Source organism: Diorhabda carinulata, chromosome 9 (assembly GCF_026250575.1).
Source record: "Diorhabda carinulata isolate Delta chromosome 9, icDioCari1.1, whole genome shotgun sequence".
Taxonomy (NCBI): Eukaryota; Metazoa; Arthropoda; class Insecta; order Coleoptera; family Chrysomelidae; genus Diorhabda; species Diorhabda carinulata.
Genome location: NC_079468.1, coordinates 15,052,997 through 15,071,142, shown reverse-complemented (window position 1 = coordinate 15,071,142; position 18,146 = coordinate 15,052,997). Strand labels below are relative to the sequence as shown.

Sequence of the window (18,146 nt, the reverse complement as noted above, 5' to 3'; positions counted from 1 at the left end):
AATATCTTCATCTCTGCTGTTCTCATTTTTCTCTTTGTTTGTGTTGTGTCTGCCCTTGTTTCTGCGGCATAGGTTAGTATGGGTCTGATACAGGTCTTGTAGATTCGCGTCTTACTTTCTATGCTCATATATTTATTTCTCCATATAATGTCCCGTAAATATCCCGATATTCTAGTTGCTTTCTTGATCTGCTCATCTACCTCGTCCGTTATGTTTCTGCTGCTCGTTGTTTCTACGCCCAAGTAGTTGAAATTCATAACTTGCTCTATAATGCGCTCATTTACTACCAACTTGCATCTTATTGGGTCTTTGGATATTACCATGCTTTGTGTTTTCTCGCATGAGATTTGCATGTTAAGTCTCTGTGCCGTCAGGTTAAATTTATGAAGGAGGCGTTGTAGATCGTCTTCATTTTCATCTATAAGTATAGCGTCATCTGCGTAGCAAAGGATTCTCAGGCGACGGTTATTCATTTCGAATCCTGCATTAACTTCGTTTACGCTCTCAATTATTTGGTCCATTATTACGTTGAAAAGGCATGGGCTGAGGCTATCTCCCTGTCTTATGCCGGATGAGACTTTGAGTTCTCTTGTTAGCCCACAGTCTGTTTTTATTCTTGTTTTGGTGTTGATGTTACTAGATTTGTTTAATGCTTCTTGACGCCTTTTTAGTTTAGTCGGTGGATTACATCGTTGAGTTTTACTCTATCGAATGCTTGCTTTAGATCTACGAAACATGTGTACATGGGTTTATTGTATTCTATGGATTTCTCTATCAACTGGCGTAATATAAATATTGCGTCTATAGTGGATCTGTTTGGGCGGAAGCCTTGTTGCTCTTCTGAGATGCCTACCTTAGCAGTTATCTTATTTGCAAGTATCTTGGTAAATAACTTTAACACACTACTAAGTAGCGTTATGCCTCTGTAATTCTTCGGATCTGATTTTAAACCTTTCTTGTATATAGGTATAGTTATACTAGTTCTCCATTCTTCGGGTATTACTCCAGTTCTTTCTATTTTATTGTACAGTTTTATTAATTCTTTTTCGATTTCTGGGCCCCCGTTCTTCAGTAACAATTCTCGTATAATGAATAAAGTTGGAGGCGAAATACAATTTTTTCTTAATCCTCGCTTTATAGATACTTCTTTAGTACCATTATTTTCAATTTTTACATTTTATGTATAAATTATCCATTATTCGTATATCTTTCTCTCCAGTGCCTCTGTTCTCCAGTATTTTCTTTATTTCACATGCTGTAATTTATGAAAGAAATTTTCGAAGCCCACGAGATACGTGAGCTGGACATTCTTTTGTAACAGAACATTTATTCGTTAAAAGAACCTCTCTAATACGAAGCGAAATTTTCAAACCGAACTGGGTCTTTTCAAGATCTTTTAATTTGAACCTGATTCTTTTAGTGGAGCAAAGCGTTTAAGCACGTCACTCACTCACTCTTCTTAAAAAAGATAAAACGTTTTTCGAACAATTTAACTCTTGATTAAAAATGTAGCATGTTTCTTTCGAACATTTAAACTGTCAGTTAGGAATTTTGGCAAATTTAACGCATTCTACACTGGAAACCACCTCTTTTCTGGTTTTTCTAACAATTTAACTCTTGATTAAAAATGTAACATGTTTCTATGGAACATCGGAAGCTCCTTGTCTGATTTCCCGATTATTATTTTAACAATTTTCGTCCCAAAATGCCTTCTGGTGTGGTAATTAGAAGTATTTGTATACCTTAGTCCCTAATGAAGATATATGTATGATTATCTAGACCATGATAAGCAAATATTTCCTTTGAATTTGACATTCCAGTTGGAGTTCTCTAATGTCTTAGGAATTCCAGAAAATGTTGTGTTTAAATGTATCAGAATTATTCGAATTGCTTGAATTTGAATCAAATTCCCCTGCAAGATGTACCAAACACCTTTCATAACTCTGTTAAAGATATATATCAGTTCCATAGATATCATTTATCTTTCCATTCTCTGGTATTCTAACGTGATCTGAGCACATGAGTGACTTATTAGCATTCTATCATTCTTTTAAATTGTGGATATAATAGAAATAGATGACTCTAAAATTGGAATAAAAACATATTTATTCTGTTTATTGTAGAAGTTTGAGGTTATTTCCTCAGTGTATCATGTTTTACTCTATTTTGAAGTCATTAATTTGGTTTGCCACATGCTTGTTGTAAAAATTACCGTTTTTGTGTATGGTTTTTCCGAGAGTCATATCTTAAGCATTCATTTGGTGAAGCATCTTTCTTCCTGTATATACAGAGTAATGGAACTAAGGAACTAAAAATGATATGGCTTTATTTTTTTTTTTCAAAATATTTTTTTTATCAATATAATTTTGCATGCGTTTGAATCAATTTTCGAAGCATTTTTTCCATTCCGATTAAAATACCACCAAAGCATTTGATTTGAACGCATCAACCGCATCTTCAGTTTGACCTCACAGTTTATTTTTGATCTGTGGAAATGAGAATAAATCATTGAGTGCCAAACAAGGACTGTATAGCGAATAATGCGTCAATATTATATTTTGATTAATCAAAAACGTTTTTATTGATGTGTGGCAGCTCGCATTTTATCGTGGAGAAAGATCCGTTTTCTGCCATTGGTTTCCCTGATTTTTTCGAATAGTTCTAGCAAACAAATGCTGGTGTACCATTCAGAATTGACCGCTCTATGTTGCTCGATTGGAAGGATGGCAATATGTCTTTCGAAGAAACAGGTGACCATTTGTTTCGAAGTACTTCGTGCGGGAACAACTTTTGTTGGTTTTGGCTCGTCTTGAAAGACCAATCGTTGTTTATTTTCGTTTATATTAACAGATCCATAATTCGATTTTATAGAAGTACCGCGATTGAATTTTTTCAGAATTTCTTTGCAACAATCGACAAGAGCTTTGTTTGAGCGATAATCAAATTATACGGTTGCCATATCTGAAAACTCAACCCTCGTATTATACAAAGGAAGTGATAGTGCATGTGGACCTCATTGACTTGCGCTATGATGCAAAATATTCGGTACTTAACTAATATTGAAATATATTATATTTTGCTTAGTTCTGTTGTGTTGTTTTAAAAAATGTGAATTATTATGTTAGATAAACTTTCATACTATGCGACCTCAATTTGGAGAAAAAAGGGGTTCAAGAAATTTCCAGTCGAGATGATAGCAGGCTGGCTCTACGTTTACAACGCTAAATTTCTTGCGAAGAAAATTGATATACAAATAAACATCAAAATAGTTCCGCTACTTATAAAAAATGTGAAAGATGCCGCCCGAAAAGCGCCTCGCGAATTTCCCGAATTTCTAAAATTCTCTAGTAGCTGGACAGGGTCGGCATAAAGGAACCATTTTGCGAACTAATTCGTATCAATATAAAACTTTACTCAATACTTTTAAACTATATAGAATATATTACAATCTGTTAGCAATTTCGTTATGAGTAAATCTTTTGAGTCTACGTTGGATAATAGGTTTTGTTGTACGTTTCACTGGCGACAGTTTGTTTATTAACCAAACAACTTATAGATAGCTTGCAATTATTTCATTAGACACATACCATGGAGCATTTGTTATCATCCTCATAACATTGTAATCTCTCAATAATATTTTTATATGATGAAGATGATGAATCCCTCAGTAGGATTCCTTATGTCCAAATAGGTTTAAGTATTCTCTCTCTTAATTGGATAAATTTATTACAGCGAACCTGCAACGTCTCTAGACCTTTCAAAAAAATGTTTCTTGCTCTGCATTCCAGACCTCCACAGCTTTTGTTACCTCCTCGTTTGAAGAAAATTTACCTTTTAATCTTTATTTCAGTTGAGTGTTCTAGTAATTCAAGATCACGAATTTTTTGCATGGCAACATGAGATTTGTGTGCAGGGGCGTTATTGTTCAGTTATCTCCAGTATTGTTCTATCCTTATCAATCATAATTACTCCACGGCAATCCCAAAAAACTGAAGCAAGAACTTTTCCAGCAGATATTTGGACACGAAACTTCTAGGTCTTGGAGAACTAGAGTGTCTCCATTCCATCGATTGTTGCTTTATTTCTGGATCGTAGAAATGTATATCCATAGTAACAATTCGGTTTAAGAAGTCTACATCGTTTTTAAATCAAGCCCAGATCGAACGCGATGCTTCTACCCTTGCACGCTTTTGGTCAACATTCAAACATTTGGGGATCCATTTTGCAGCAATTTGTCTCATGTCCAAATTGACGTGAACTATATGATGAACTCGTTCGTATGAAAAATTCAGATATCCGTTTTAGCCCAATTCGACGGTCTGATGAAATCATGTTTTGTTTCTGCATGGAACTGGTCTAGGCTAACTAGATATCAATACATCCTCGTAACTATAATTTTCATCCAATTAATTAATATAGTTGCCTAAATTTTCTACTTTTCATGAAGAGGTGTTTCTTGCAAGAAGGTCTCCTATCTAGATGTTTTCCACGAAACTTGTCTTCCTCCCTTACTTGCTTGTTGATTGTGACAGGGGAACCATTTACTCGTCTGTTTGTGAAGGTCACGTGGATGGATTTAGATTCGTTAATTTGATTTCGCCTTATTTTTTCACCATTGCTGCAGTTTATCGAAATTTTTTCGAAGAATTCGTGATAAGTATCTGACTGTTAACCTACTGAAAAAGTGTCTTCGGCCTATATTGTACTAAATGTATTATCTCATGTGATTGAATCTGCTGCGTATAGAAGTGTAGCGACCATTCCATGTGTCCTAGCATTTAAATTCCAAGTTACCTTTTATAACCTTCTTAATGTCCTAATAGCATGCAATTAACTTAATTCCCTTGGATATACTTTTTATGAGAAAATAGCTACATCCCCCTTTCTTCTCATTGTTCCTTACACGAACCAAGTCGAGACGTTTTGTATCGAAGAGAACTTTACTCTGAATCGGGACATTGAAGCAAGTAGAACTCGAACACCTACATCTCACCGGAGCTACGCTGCTCCTAGAGATTCACCATGCGTGAATTGAGTTAATTTCACGTTTTTTATAAATTTTTGTGTATATTGTTTTTGTTGATGTATATAAATAGTATGTTTAATTACTTAAAGAACTTTCTTTGTTGTACTCTTTCACTACTATCCTCGGCCCTAAGACTAGCGCTCACGGAAGAAACATAAAAGGGTCGAAAACTGTACTTTAGTGCACTCCTGCGTTATTTTTATGTATTGTTGAGTATTTATATAATTTAGGGGAAATAAAGTAGGCTCAAATGTCAGAGTTTGTTGGAGGCTTAACTTACAACGAGAAATATTCCGTAATAGTACTTTTTATTTTCCAGGTCGTATTATTCTTTGTACTTGCTTGATGAGACCATGTTTTTCCCGGAATCCGAATTGATACCTCGAAAAACTTGGTTTCAATGATAATTGGGATTACTCCTAACTTTTATAACAGTATACCAATACTAGAATTAAACTAATTGATCTATAGGAAGAAACGTCTCTATCTAATTTAGTTTAGTTATTTTTGATAATTCTCACTAAATTGGATGGTTATTTTAGGTAGCTGTTGAAAAGGTTTGATTGTAATAAGGTCATGACCCGAAGACTATTTAACCTGGAATATGTCGTCGCTTTTTTGCAATTTCTCCCTTTATCTTATTAAGCAATGATGCGTTATTGTTTTCCCTCTTTAAAGATAGTCAATGAACACTTAAAATGGTCGCTCTAACTTTTCCGGCCGATAACACCTTCATTGCTTTTTCGGAGCAGGTTCGCCCTTTGCAATTCACTTTCTTGATTTTTTTCATTTCAGAATTGTAGCTATAAGTAACCAACACGGCACCCCACAATGGATAGCTTAAGACTGCATAATTATTCAGTTAGTCTATAGCAAAATTGTTCTTTAACCATGCTAATAGCCTTTTGAATCCTATAATCTTAATCCGACAGTATGAGTGGTGAACTGTTTTAGCCAGGTGATACAGCCACGTTTGAATTCTGCTGCTACTCAAATAATAGTCAAAAACTAATATTTAATGACACCTTGATACTCAATTCGTTCCATTCCAGAAAATCCGATCCGAAGACTATTTAACCTGGAATATTTTCTTTTAGTTTGGTCAAAGAATCAATTTTATTCATGGTTGTTGCTTTGAATATTCGCTTTTCAGGAAAAAATCGACTCAGTATACGTCTAGTACTTTTTTTTAATTGAAAATCCTTGTAAACATTTTCGTTTCGTATTCTTATTCAATATTTATTTTTATAAAGTTGATAAATGAAAATAAAATGGAAAGATACTATTAGATTAGTGGTTTCAACCTCACTTTGAAATAGAAAATGCACTTGATCTAATTATGCATGAAGTTAATCAATTATTTGCATAATAATACTAACTATATACATATACTGCATAATAATACTAACCGCCTCTGATATATTTTCTCAGTTTCTTTAAATATTTAAATACGTAAAGTATATCTGGTGTGCTCGATTTATACTAATCTACGATCTAACTAATTAATAAGCAGCATGATGCCAGCTTAACTTAAGTAAGGTGTCAGTGATGTGGAAGTCACGTATATTTGGGCTAAAAGTCTTGAAATCATATTTAAACTCGAAATCAATAGAGTTGTTATCGATTGATACTCATTGAAATATTTCATATTACTTTATACAAAACGAAATATCATTATCTGAATTAGTTTTTCTTAAGACGTCTATAAAATACATAATATTATTGAATGTATGTAATCAAAATTCATTTACTCAAAATAACATGTAATAATAAATTTAAGCGTTAAAAATAAGTACTTCACATTATAAATACAAAAAAAAATAAGTTATTTTCATGCAAACAAAGCTGATAACAGTAGATAATCATAAACTTATTCACAAATAATGCGAAATTGTTTTAAAAATATTCCATCTAATGATTTTTAATTTATGCCAAATACATAGAATACCTGTCTAGCAGAAACATACAAATATGATTACTTCATATTCCATTATAAATTCTGTGAATATGGATTCAATCAATTATTATTTATTATTCTTCTTATGAGATGGAGTTTTTGATCAAACGTTGAAATGACTCACGAATTGTTCGTTCCACACGGTACACAATCAATACGTCGACGATTCTACCAATAAGTTCTAGGTCTATCGACTTAAAATGATTTCCATAAATGTTGACAAAGCAATTGAATTATTCTATGGTGATGCTATACAGTAGTCCATGAAGTGTGATTGATGGAATAAATAATTCTACACTACTATCTGAAGGACAAGAGCGGCTAAGGCTCAATAGTAAACAATTCATAATTTTTACAACCTGTACAATCTAAATACTCGTATAGCAAAAACGAATTTTTCAATTGATTTTTTAACAGAAAGACACGTTTTGTTCAACAAATTAATGGTTTAGGAGATATGTAGATTTTTAGATCGTTGTACAGGCCAAGGAAACCGTTCTCGACAAAGAGACATTCTGAAGAAAGTTATCATACATTGTTATTTTTTTATCGAAAATACAGGAGGTATTAAAACACAATCAAATAGTTCTAATTGAACTGTATACTGTCGAACGTCTTGTTACTTACATACAAGGAAACAATATTGTTATTGTTTAAAGAGGTCTATCAGTGGAAAACGACTCTCTCTAAAAATGGTTCTTTATCTATTATTTTATCACTATCCTATAGGTATTAACGATAGTTGATTCCTTGTGTAGCCTAGGTAACTAGTATTATTTCATAACAGTTTATTTCTATTACTTGAACATATATGTTTCATCCCAAAAAACAATTAAATTACTTACGGTTTATATGTTTTCATTAATTATTTTTTTTTATTCTCTTCTTGGTTCAGTGAATAGTCAACTAACTGTGGAACATACTTAAATATATCATTCAAGGATAATTGAATGAGAAGGTATAATTTTTTCTAATTTTGAATAAATTGTGAATTAATAACAAGGTATTTTATTAAGAAATGCTTGAGAGCAAATTAGAGATATTTCTCGTTTTTTTTAATTGTAAACAAGAATTCATAATATATACATTCATAATTAATACAAGCAAGAAGACGAAAATCTACCACAAATTCTTCACTGTTCTCGTATAAATAAGTTACAAAATTTTACTTATTGCTTTTTTTCTGTAGATATTGGTTCACTAATTTTAAATCTACCAACTATTCTCATCAAACAGCTCATATTTTTAGTACACAGCTTTTTTGTGCAAGGATTGTATGAAAAGTTTTCGACCTAACATAGAAACAAAACATTTATGTAAGAAATAACGTCATCGTCTGAGTAATATCTCTCTCTTGTAAGTGAAATATTAAGGAACATAAAAAATCTCCAGATCTGATGAATACGGTGTGTGGTCAACCAATTCGAAGTGCAATTCGAGATTTTAGCCATGGCGATCACCGAAATGTAAGAAGGTGTGTTGTAAGTATGAAAAGGATTTTTTTCTTCAAATGTCGTCGCTTTTTTACAATTTCTCCCTTTATCTTATCAAGCAATGATGCGTTATTGTTTTACCTCTTTAAAGATAGTCAATGAACACTTAAAATGGTCGCTATAACTTTTCCTGTCGATAAAACCTTCATTGCTTTTTCGGATCAGGTTCGCCCTTTGCAATTCACTTTCTTGATTTTTTTTCATTTCAGAATTGTAGCTGTAAGTAACCATCACGGCACCCCACACTGGATAGCTTAAGACTGCATAATTATCAAGTTAGTCTATAGCAAAATTGTTCTTTAACCATGCTGATAGCCTTTTGAATCCTATAATATTAATCCGACAGTATGATTGGTGAACTTTTTCAGTCAGGTGAATTCTGCTGCTACTCAAATAATAGTCAAAAACTAATATTTAATGACACCTTGATACTCAATTCGTTACATTTCGGAAAATCAGAAAAATCGTTTCGATGACTTACTTATACTATTGACAAACAGAAACTAAGCATTTGAAAATGGCTGAAATTTCAATGAGAATCTCTCAACGCATGCACAAATAAATATACGAGGGCTCTTTTTTTGCAACCTCCGATCGTTCCGTGCAGGCGCTACGCGGGCAGAAGAAAGCGGGCATGCGATGTAGGTGACTGCGAAACTCTCGCACTACACACTCCGCCATTTTTATTCAGGCGTCAGTCGGCGTTGTATTATAGAAATACATCGGAGAATGAGTCGTGTATATGATGAGTTAACAGAATAGTTAAAGAAAACCGCAGATTCACCATTACTGCTTTGTCTACGGAATTTCCAGAAGTTTCAAGGTCTGTTATGCCCAATTTTATTAACTAGCCCACTTCAATAGCCTATCATAACACTTTACCATTAACATTTACAGCCGATACTTGAAATAGAAATCAGATGTCTGCGATTAGATGATCCGATTAAAGAGTTTTTGACTAAAACATGTTAAAAGAATTAAAAAGAAACCTTTATGTGTCTAAATTACTTTTATCTGGACCAGAATGCGAAAAATGTTTCGCAGCTTTTACTAAAGTTACGATAGGATTTTTCCCAACAAAATCATTGAGTGTATAGTTAATAACATTCATTGTCAACAGTAAGTCCCTCATAATTGGCGAGTTTCCATAGATAGAGCTTGAAATGTAAATTGTCACACAACAGAAATATTCGGCTTTAGAAATCAAAATATAATAACTACATCATGCCATCGTTGATAGAGAGGTCGTATCATTTTGCCACTATTACATATAAAAGTTGTGATAGTCAAGAAGTTTAAGCACTGGATAAAAATAATAAGATTTTCAAGCATATTCTATATAAATTACTGGCGTGAATATAAAAAATTATAAGCTGAAATATGAATCAAGTTCAATGCATGGAGAGCGTTTGTGTCAGTGTGTCAGTGTCAGTACATTTAATTTTCATAGTATGAGTGTCAAATATCTACTGAGATCTGAAAAAAATCTTTGTAATTATTGTGATCGATTATGAAAAATCCTTTTTTTTTGTTCAAACTGTACCGTAAAGTAGACTTTACAGTACTAATATGAGTTCGGAAAATGGCACTTCACAGTATTCTTGTACTTTACAGTACTCTTAAATTCTCCTAATCAAAATTCTGTCTGCCTTTGTTTATAATTTCACCTTAGTGACTTCTGTTAATTTTATTTTTTGTTAATAATAAGCGAATCAAAGGAGCTGTTTTCCAGTAAAATTGAAAATATGACATTTCATATTTTAATATAATTTTGCTTCTTATTCAAAACCAATAGATACTTTTGACTCGGCTCCTTCGTCGCCTTGTCCATAAACATCTATCTCGTACAGTACTAAATCACTTCCCGGACTTATAACGTAAATAACTAGTTTTTCGCTGATATCGTTTTACGGCCTTGATTTATTGCATGATTCATCACAAACGATGAGCATTTGCATCTTAGGACCCCTTAAGTTTTTAGAATTTCTCCAGCTGTCATGGTTTTTCCTATTGTTTCAATTAACTACAACCAGAAACTGGCAACAAAATGATTTATACTGTTTGAGCTAAATCTCTGAAAATATTAATTTTTCTACTACATTCATTGAAATAGATTAAAAGGAGATATTATTATTATTATAGTTGATAACATTAGAAGTGTCATTTGAAAAGAATAATTTCTTGACAATATAATTTCCATATTCAAAGGAATGTATGACAACAAATCATGTTTAAAAAACATTTTATTTTTTCTCATTTTATTTTGAGGAGAAACTCATCTACTGAAGCCGAATGGTAAAGATATTCCATATAGAGGGTATTTAAAATAAAACCATATAAGATGTGAGCTGCTATGTGTAATAATTTGAATATACAGAGGTCGGCATAAGTCAGGCTACAAATTTGCATTAATAGGAAAAATGCATCATCAAAAGGAATTAATGAAAAGAAATTACAAAAGGGATTCGAAAAAAGGTTACTACAAGTGTTCAAGTAGATATCCATCATAAATGCATTTAGGACGGATGCTCACGAGTATTGGATCGTTGTTCATTCATCAGACGACTTTGGCCCGCCATGTGACACTCAAAAAAGTACGAACCCATGAGACTCCCCCCCCCCGCATTGATACCTGCCAACAGACACACACGCCCCACGCAGGTTTAATTCTTCTTCAATGAAGACGTGAGGATTTTGGTCGTGGTCGTGGAATACTAGAACTGTAGATCATCCTGACTGCAGCCGATGTACTATCCTCCAATATCCTGCGATAGAAATCATCCTCGTGAAGTGCGTGGAGGAGACGGGGATGATAAACGCGATAGTGCATGAGTTTCAGCATTCGTCATAAAAAAAGATCGGATATTTGAAGTTCTCCCGATAGCAACACTGCAGATTGGTTCGACTGCTCAACGAACGTGAGTCCCAGTGTTTCCATACTTTCGTCAGTTGTTACAGATGTTGGTCATCTAGAACGCGGCGACAAGGCCGTTTTTGAGAATTTCTGGTATATCTTCCACAATGTTGAATTATTTATTAGAGGCAAGTTCGGAAATTGTTGTTGAAATTCGGTAAACAAAATAAAACTTTTTCTTGAAGCGTGAACTTGTATCGGTTATTCATTTTGAAAACGCGTCAAGCACGTGTTATCCTGACACAGTCTGAAGCACGAACATGCTTCGTTCTAATCTTTTTCGACACCGTTGCCAGACATAAAAGCTTTGCACGAATTATGCCGATTATACTCCTAGAGAGATCTACAATTTGCCCAGCAAGACAATAAGAGTTAGAATTGATTTGTTTCTATACATCCTACTCCAATGAGTAAGTTTTTTCATTATATATCTATATTTAAATGAAAACAAACTTAAATATACAGTTTTAACTATGAGGACTGAAGTTATTGAAAATTTGGCAACAGCCTTTTAAGCCTGTGAAACGGGGTTTAAAACTGTTTACCCAACAAATTAGTATGCACTAACACTGTCACTGTCGATGGAAAGTTTCATTGATAGGTTCTAAAACGATATCATGTTGCATTATGTTGTTGGAAACATAGTAATAAATATCGACAGTGGTTCTCATAACTTGGTTTTGAAGCCTCTGAAGTACTACTATGGGGGAGTTGTTCGCAGCACTCTATAATTATATGCCACATAGGTTTTAGAATGATATTGTCAAGCATCGATTTGTTGTCAAGTGATAGATTGATAGATTTACGACCCAGTATTGCTTTAGTTCAATCTGTCTGTCTCGTACAAGTAGTTAAATATCACTTTTCCTTAGCGGCATGAGGAAAACAGGTGAAGCAAATCAAGACGCTACTTGTATTTTGTCTGTAAGGTGTTTTACCACTGTTCCTGTCCGCATCTTGATAGATAGAGAAATTAGGGAATCTAATTTATGTCTTAATAGATTCCAAGCTGATTTATTATTATGTAAGGAGGGTTTTTTCTTGATTTGTGATCTTTGAATGAATTGTTATCAAATTAACTGAAGGCTCTGATGACAAATCTAACAAAGATATTATTTTGCATATCTTGTCCTATTCCTTTTGTGCCGCTAGCGTCAACGTTGATTCCCCAGTAGATATATGCTGCAAATTATTTGATTTTATTGCTTTTAAGAGTTCTCCGTTTTATGATGATATTTATGTTGATCCTCACATTTCTGATTTTCATTATAGTCTCCTCCTACAAAGATCTTGTTGTCTAGTTTATTGGAGAATTCTTGCTCCATGGTCTTTTGGAATTTTTGCTTTTCATAATATTTTAAATTATGTGTTTTGTATGGTAACAGATTTATAAATCCGCAGATAGTGCTGGTCTGTGTTTTGAGCTATTGTGAATGTTGTTGAGAGCAACTGGTATTTCAAGTAGCAGCTATTCTATTTTTTGTGTACTACTATTAAACTCATTTGCTTACGATAGTAGTAAGTAAGTTAAGCATGTGCTCTATGAGATTGCTCAACATTTTTATTAGAGTTGGTGGTAGATTGATTCATTTATTGGTGTTACTTGTTTATTTTGTGTATAATAACTGCAAGCTGCTTGTGTGTATGATGTGCATTTTAGTTTTGTGGATTATAGCTGCGGGTTACTTTTTTCTTTTTAATGTAAAGTACACTTATTGCTGTAATTGTTTGTGCACTAGGCATCCTCTGTAATTAGCGCATTGACTTTTCACGAAAATTGAGCATTTAACTTTTTCTTCTCGAATTGGTCTCAATATGAGTTCTTTTGATAGTGTGTTGAAGTGCTTGCCTCTTGGTTTGATATTCGACTGTAGATAATAAAAATATGGTTCAATTCTATTTATTTATGTCTGATAATACAAAGAATGATACAACAATTTTTTTTGTGTATATTAAATTAATTGGCGGCTCAATGGTCTAGGGGTATGATTCTCGCTTTGGGTGCGAGAGGTCCCGGGTTCAAATCCCGGTTGAGCCCTATTTTTTCTCAATTTAATATTATATAGCTTTAAAATTATTTTTTAAAATCCTTTCAACAATTAAAGAATAAAATTTATTTCACAGTTAATATTAACCATAAACCGAAATGTCAGCGTCCAATTGCAGAAACTATTTAATGTATAAATCGACGAAACAGCATCAATTTCGATAACGATACTTGACAAGACGATAATTTTTCCATCATATGACTATAGAATTGATTAGACCATTTATGAATTCCACTTGATGAGAATCAGTTTTTTGATTTACTTAGCAATAATTATTGACGGTTTGTTATTAACAATTATATAAAAACTTGAATTTGCACAGTGGTTATAGTTAGAGGGAAAGCCCAATGTATTTCACAGCACCCAATTTCTTTTGTAATTATACGGGGTGTACTTATATATAAGTTTTCTCTCCGTTTTTTCCAGATGCCACCATCGAATTCGATGGACAAATCCAGTAAATGTGGATGTTCGAATATACCCTAGATTCATGGAACGAATTTATCATCATTACCTGTGGAATTTTGAAAAATATATCTCGAGAATAGGGGAAATATGATTCTATACGGAATAATATATTATAATGGGATCCATACAGATAGAATTCAGAATTTAAATATTTTCATCTATCATCTAATCGGTAACATATTTTTTCCTTGTAATCCAGTTCGACCTCGGCATAAATTCAACTCTATAAATCGTAATTTACAAATTATATGGATAGAATTAGCATATTTTATATCGTTGCATAAACAAAAATCATTTCAATGTATTTCAATACTTGGAGAGCTGCAACAGTATTCTTAGGTTAACATTCGAGAGGGTTGCCGTATTTTTGGCCTTGGTAACACTGCCATGTCCGGTGTATACTTCACATTAATGAACTTAACCTTTACCACAATATTTTCAGCGTGATTAGTGTGTGCAGTTGATTGAAAATTACAGTTACTAACAAAAAAAATGAATTAACGGGTGAACACTTTCGTTCAATTATTATTTTTCATAATTTTCGACCTACACTATAATGACAGGAGACATCAATAAATATATCAGTGAAGCTCCTGCCTATAGTACTGTAAAAAACTGGTTTAATGAATTCAAATGTGGTCAATGATGCCTCTTGAATTGAATCAGTAGAGGCTGTCTAAAATATATCGATTTGCCTCAGAATACCGATGGTTTGCTGGAACTAATTAAACCAGATCATCAAATGAAATTTAATCATTAGTTTAACTAGCTTCAATAATGTACTACATTATCTTTTGTCCGTGAAAGCAATTTGTTTCCGTTGAATCCCGTATAATCCAATTACAAAAACAAGACTTGATTCTACTGGTACATTGAAATGTTGAGTGAATTTGCTAAATAATGCATTTAAGGCTTGTATTTGAAGACAAGTTAAATCCAATTAAAGTTGTACGCATATGAAGCACATCGAAGCAAATGGTTGCTTTTTTATTTCGTATTCCTGGCAAATCGGCAATACGGGCATTTGAACAGTGTAAAATCATCAACAAACAATCATGAATTTTTATCCAGCCAAAAGGTCGTATTGATAGACCGTTCGGCTCCAAATAATTTTTCTGACACACAACATCAAAAGTAATCTACTAAAATCTTTCAACACTAGAAGAAACACCTACCTCAGTAGTGAATACACTGTTTACACTACCACTACACCAACACTCACAATTACACTGTCTGACGCGCGTTTCGATAACCAAGTTATCGAAACTGAAGGTAAACGGTTATCGAAACGCGTGTCCGACAGTGTAGGAAGATACACTGGGTTTACCTTCATTCTCTGAAGACGAAAACTTGGTTATCGAAACGCGCGTCAGACAGTATAATTATAAGTGTTAGTATAGTGTAGTTTTCAACGAGGTTAAACTTAAATAACACAAAGCTCTTACAATAACGTTGAAAATATTAACTATGCACAAATGAAAATGAACATCTTACTGCACAATCGTTTATTATAGAATTAATCTTAGGAAATACGTTATGATTGAGATCGGTAAAGTAGTTCAGAAAACTTATGAGAATGAATAAAGAAAGATGACAAAAAAATAGAATGAAAAGCAAAGATTTCCAAAATCCTGGAATGAGAGCATTCGGAAATTGAAAAAAGAGTTGAGGTCGAGTTGATAGAACGTCCGGGGCGCCAAAAACTTTTTTGTCGTCCCACAACATCAAAAGTAATCTACTATAAACTTTTAACACTAGAAGAAATACCCACCTCAGTACTGAATACACTATTTACACCATCACTACACCAACACTCACAATTACACAGTCTGACGCACGTTTCATTGACCAAGTTATCGAGACTGAAGGTAAACGGTTATCGAAACGCGCGTCATACAGTGTAGGAAGGTAAACTGAGTTTACATTCAGTCTCTGAAGACGATAACTTGGTTATCGAAACGCGCGTCAGACAGTATAATTGTGAGTGTTGGCGTAGAGGTGGTAGGGAATAGTGTATTCAGTATGAATATCACCAACGGTTCCAGAAATTCCTACTTACCTATCTCACTGGGAATGGATATGGATATAATAAATACTTAAACCTGAGGGTATTCATTCATTGAAAATGGTAAAAATCGTAGTTTTCAACGAGGTTCAACTTAAATATCTCAAAACCTTTACAATAACTATGAAAATATTAACAATGCGGAAATGAAAATGAATATCTTCTCTCAGCACAATCGTTAATTATAGAATTAATCTTAGGAAATGCGTTATGATTGAGATAGAATCGCTAAAGTACTCGTAGTTCAGGCACCTTATGAGAATGAATAAAAAAAAGATGACAAAAAATATTCCAGTGAACACCAACTAATAAAATGAAAAGGAAAGGCTTCCAAAATCGTGGAATGAGAGCATTCGGAAATTGAAAAGATGTTTATGACGAAGATAAAGGAGAAGACGGAGACAGCTTATTAATATATTTTTGAATAATTGTATTAATGTTTATTCATTCTACTATAACACTATTTTGTGAAGGTGATTTTTTTAAAAATTAATCTATTCAACTACTTCATATTGTCGATATGTTACTGAAATTCAAAATATGTTTTGTGCTTCTTAATTCATTGTATCACTTCCATACAAGTCTCCCTTAGAATTAATCCCTAACACCAACTAAAATTAGCAATTTTAGAAAACCTTGCCAGAAATTAACTTTCGAAACATGTTTTGGTTTTCGGAGGAGAATCTGATGTTTCCCTAATTTGTTAGGAAACTCCAACATTTATCTTTTTCAGATTTGATTGACATTTATAGATAACCGGCTAAAGTGAAGAAATTCGTCCATCTTATCTCGCTAATATTTTCAATTGAATAAATTTACTATTGGATCAGTAACATTTCCGAAGTTTAAAAAAAATTTCATCCCTAAGTAAACTAAATGAACAATGAATAACTAGATAGGGTTGAAACAATCAAAACTAAAATTAAAACAAGTTTCCTTACCTAGCTGATAAGTAAATAACACACTGTAAATCACGAATTGGATTAACTGTAGTTTAAAAGTAATTTCACTCATTTCTATGAAATGTATATTTGACAAAATTTTCAAGATTCCTTATCGGCGGCACTTCGCTGAATCTGGAACGTGAATGAACGTCAGTTATTACAGCGAAACCTCAATATTTGTCACATATAGTAACAGTGACCATGGGCGTCGCTTATAAAGAAGGTTGATTGTTAGTGAATGAGTCAGAAAAACAAGGCAAGGATTATTTATCTTTTATGACTATTTTGCGTAAGAGTTCTAATAAGAGCTTAATTAATATATTTCTGTCATATATGGAGGTAACTTTTAACGACAAAAAATAATGTTTATCCAAAACGTAGAGCACAAATCATTCGAATAATTTCAGTGACACTTTTCGATGAACCATTTCCTCGAACTATGTGAATAATATTTTAAACTTACCCAAAACTGATACTGAATCTCTTCTATGTATGTAATGTAATTTTTTTAGTATATGGAAAGAAATATATTGTGTTAAAACAAAAATGGAGAAGTGTAACTACCAGAGAAAATTATCAATGAAAGAAGATATAAACATAGATTTTTAATTTTTGAAATAGCCTAAAACTGTTTCGAAGATACTGACATTTTATAGCAATTTTATAGACCTAGATCGATAATTTTTGAAACCAAAAAAGTAATAGTAGAATGAAACCTATTGAAGAAGGAGGAGAATATTATAGAAATAAAAGGGAAAATAATTTACGGGAGATGTGAGGTGGGTAAGGGGAAGAGTTTTTAACGAGGAAAAAACGGTGTCTTGTAAAACTACTATGAAAATAAGTCAAATTGTGAAGCTATAGGTAATATAAAGTTTTAAAACTTTTGTATTCACACTTTTTTCACATAACCTGAAAATTTATTTGAAAAGTTGGAATAACCAAGTTTTTGATTTTTAACAAAATTTAACAAAAAACATTTTTTTGCGAAATTTGGCGAAAACGTAACATTTTATGTCTCAATTATGCCATAATATTATGATTTGGGACATTTATTTTTTCACCTTATTTTGACTCTTTCTCGAAAAAGTACCCTAATTTTCAATCGAAAATTCTCTCATCAAAATATCAACTTTTTTAAAAAGTCGGTGACTTTTTTGTTTGTCAAAATTCCTACTTTCTGATGGTGTGAAAAAAATTATTATCAATATGATAAATTTTCTCACATAAG

The 18,146-nt window shown here is 32.9% G+C and overlaps 1 protein-coding gene and 1 non-coding gene across 2 annotated transcripts in view; one reads left to right on the top strand and one right to left on the bottom strand.

Annotated features, from left to right (window-relative positions):
• The window catches only part of LOC130897804 (carbonic anhydrase 1-like), a 42,895-nt gene extending 25,746 nt beyond the window's left edge, over positions 1–17,149 (bottom strand). The window contains exon 1 of the mRNA XM_057806716.1: positions 16,913–17,149. Within this exon, the coding sequence (XP_057662699.1) occupies positions 16,913–16,985 (73 nt within the window). The 5' untranslated portion in view covers positions 16,986–17,149. The remainder of the gene's footprint in view (positions 1–16,912) is intronic.
• On the top strand, positions 13,357–13,428 carry Trnap-ugg (transfer RNA proline (anticodon UGG)). The gene has a single exon. It is a non-coding gene; the product is annotated as a tRNA-Pro (tRNA).
• Positions 17,150–18,146: the final 997 nt, after the last annotated feature.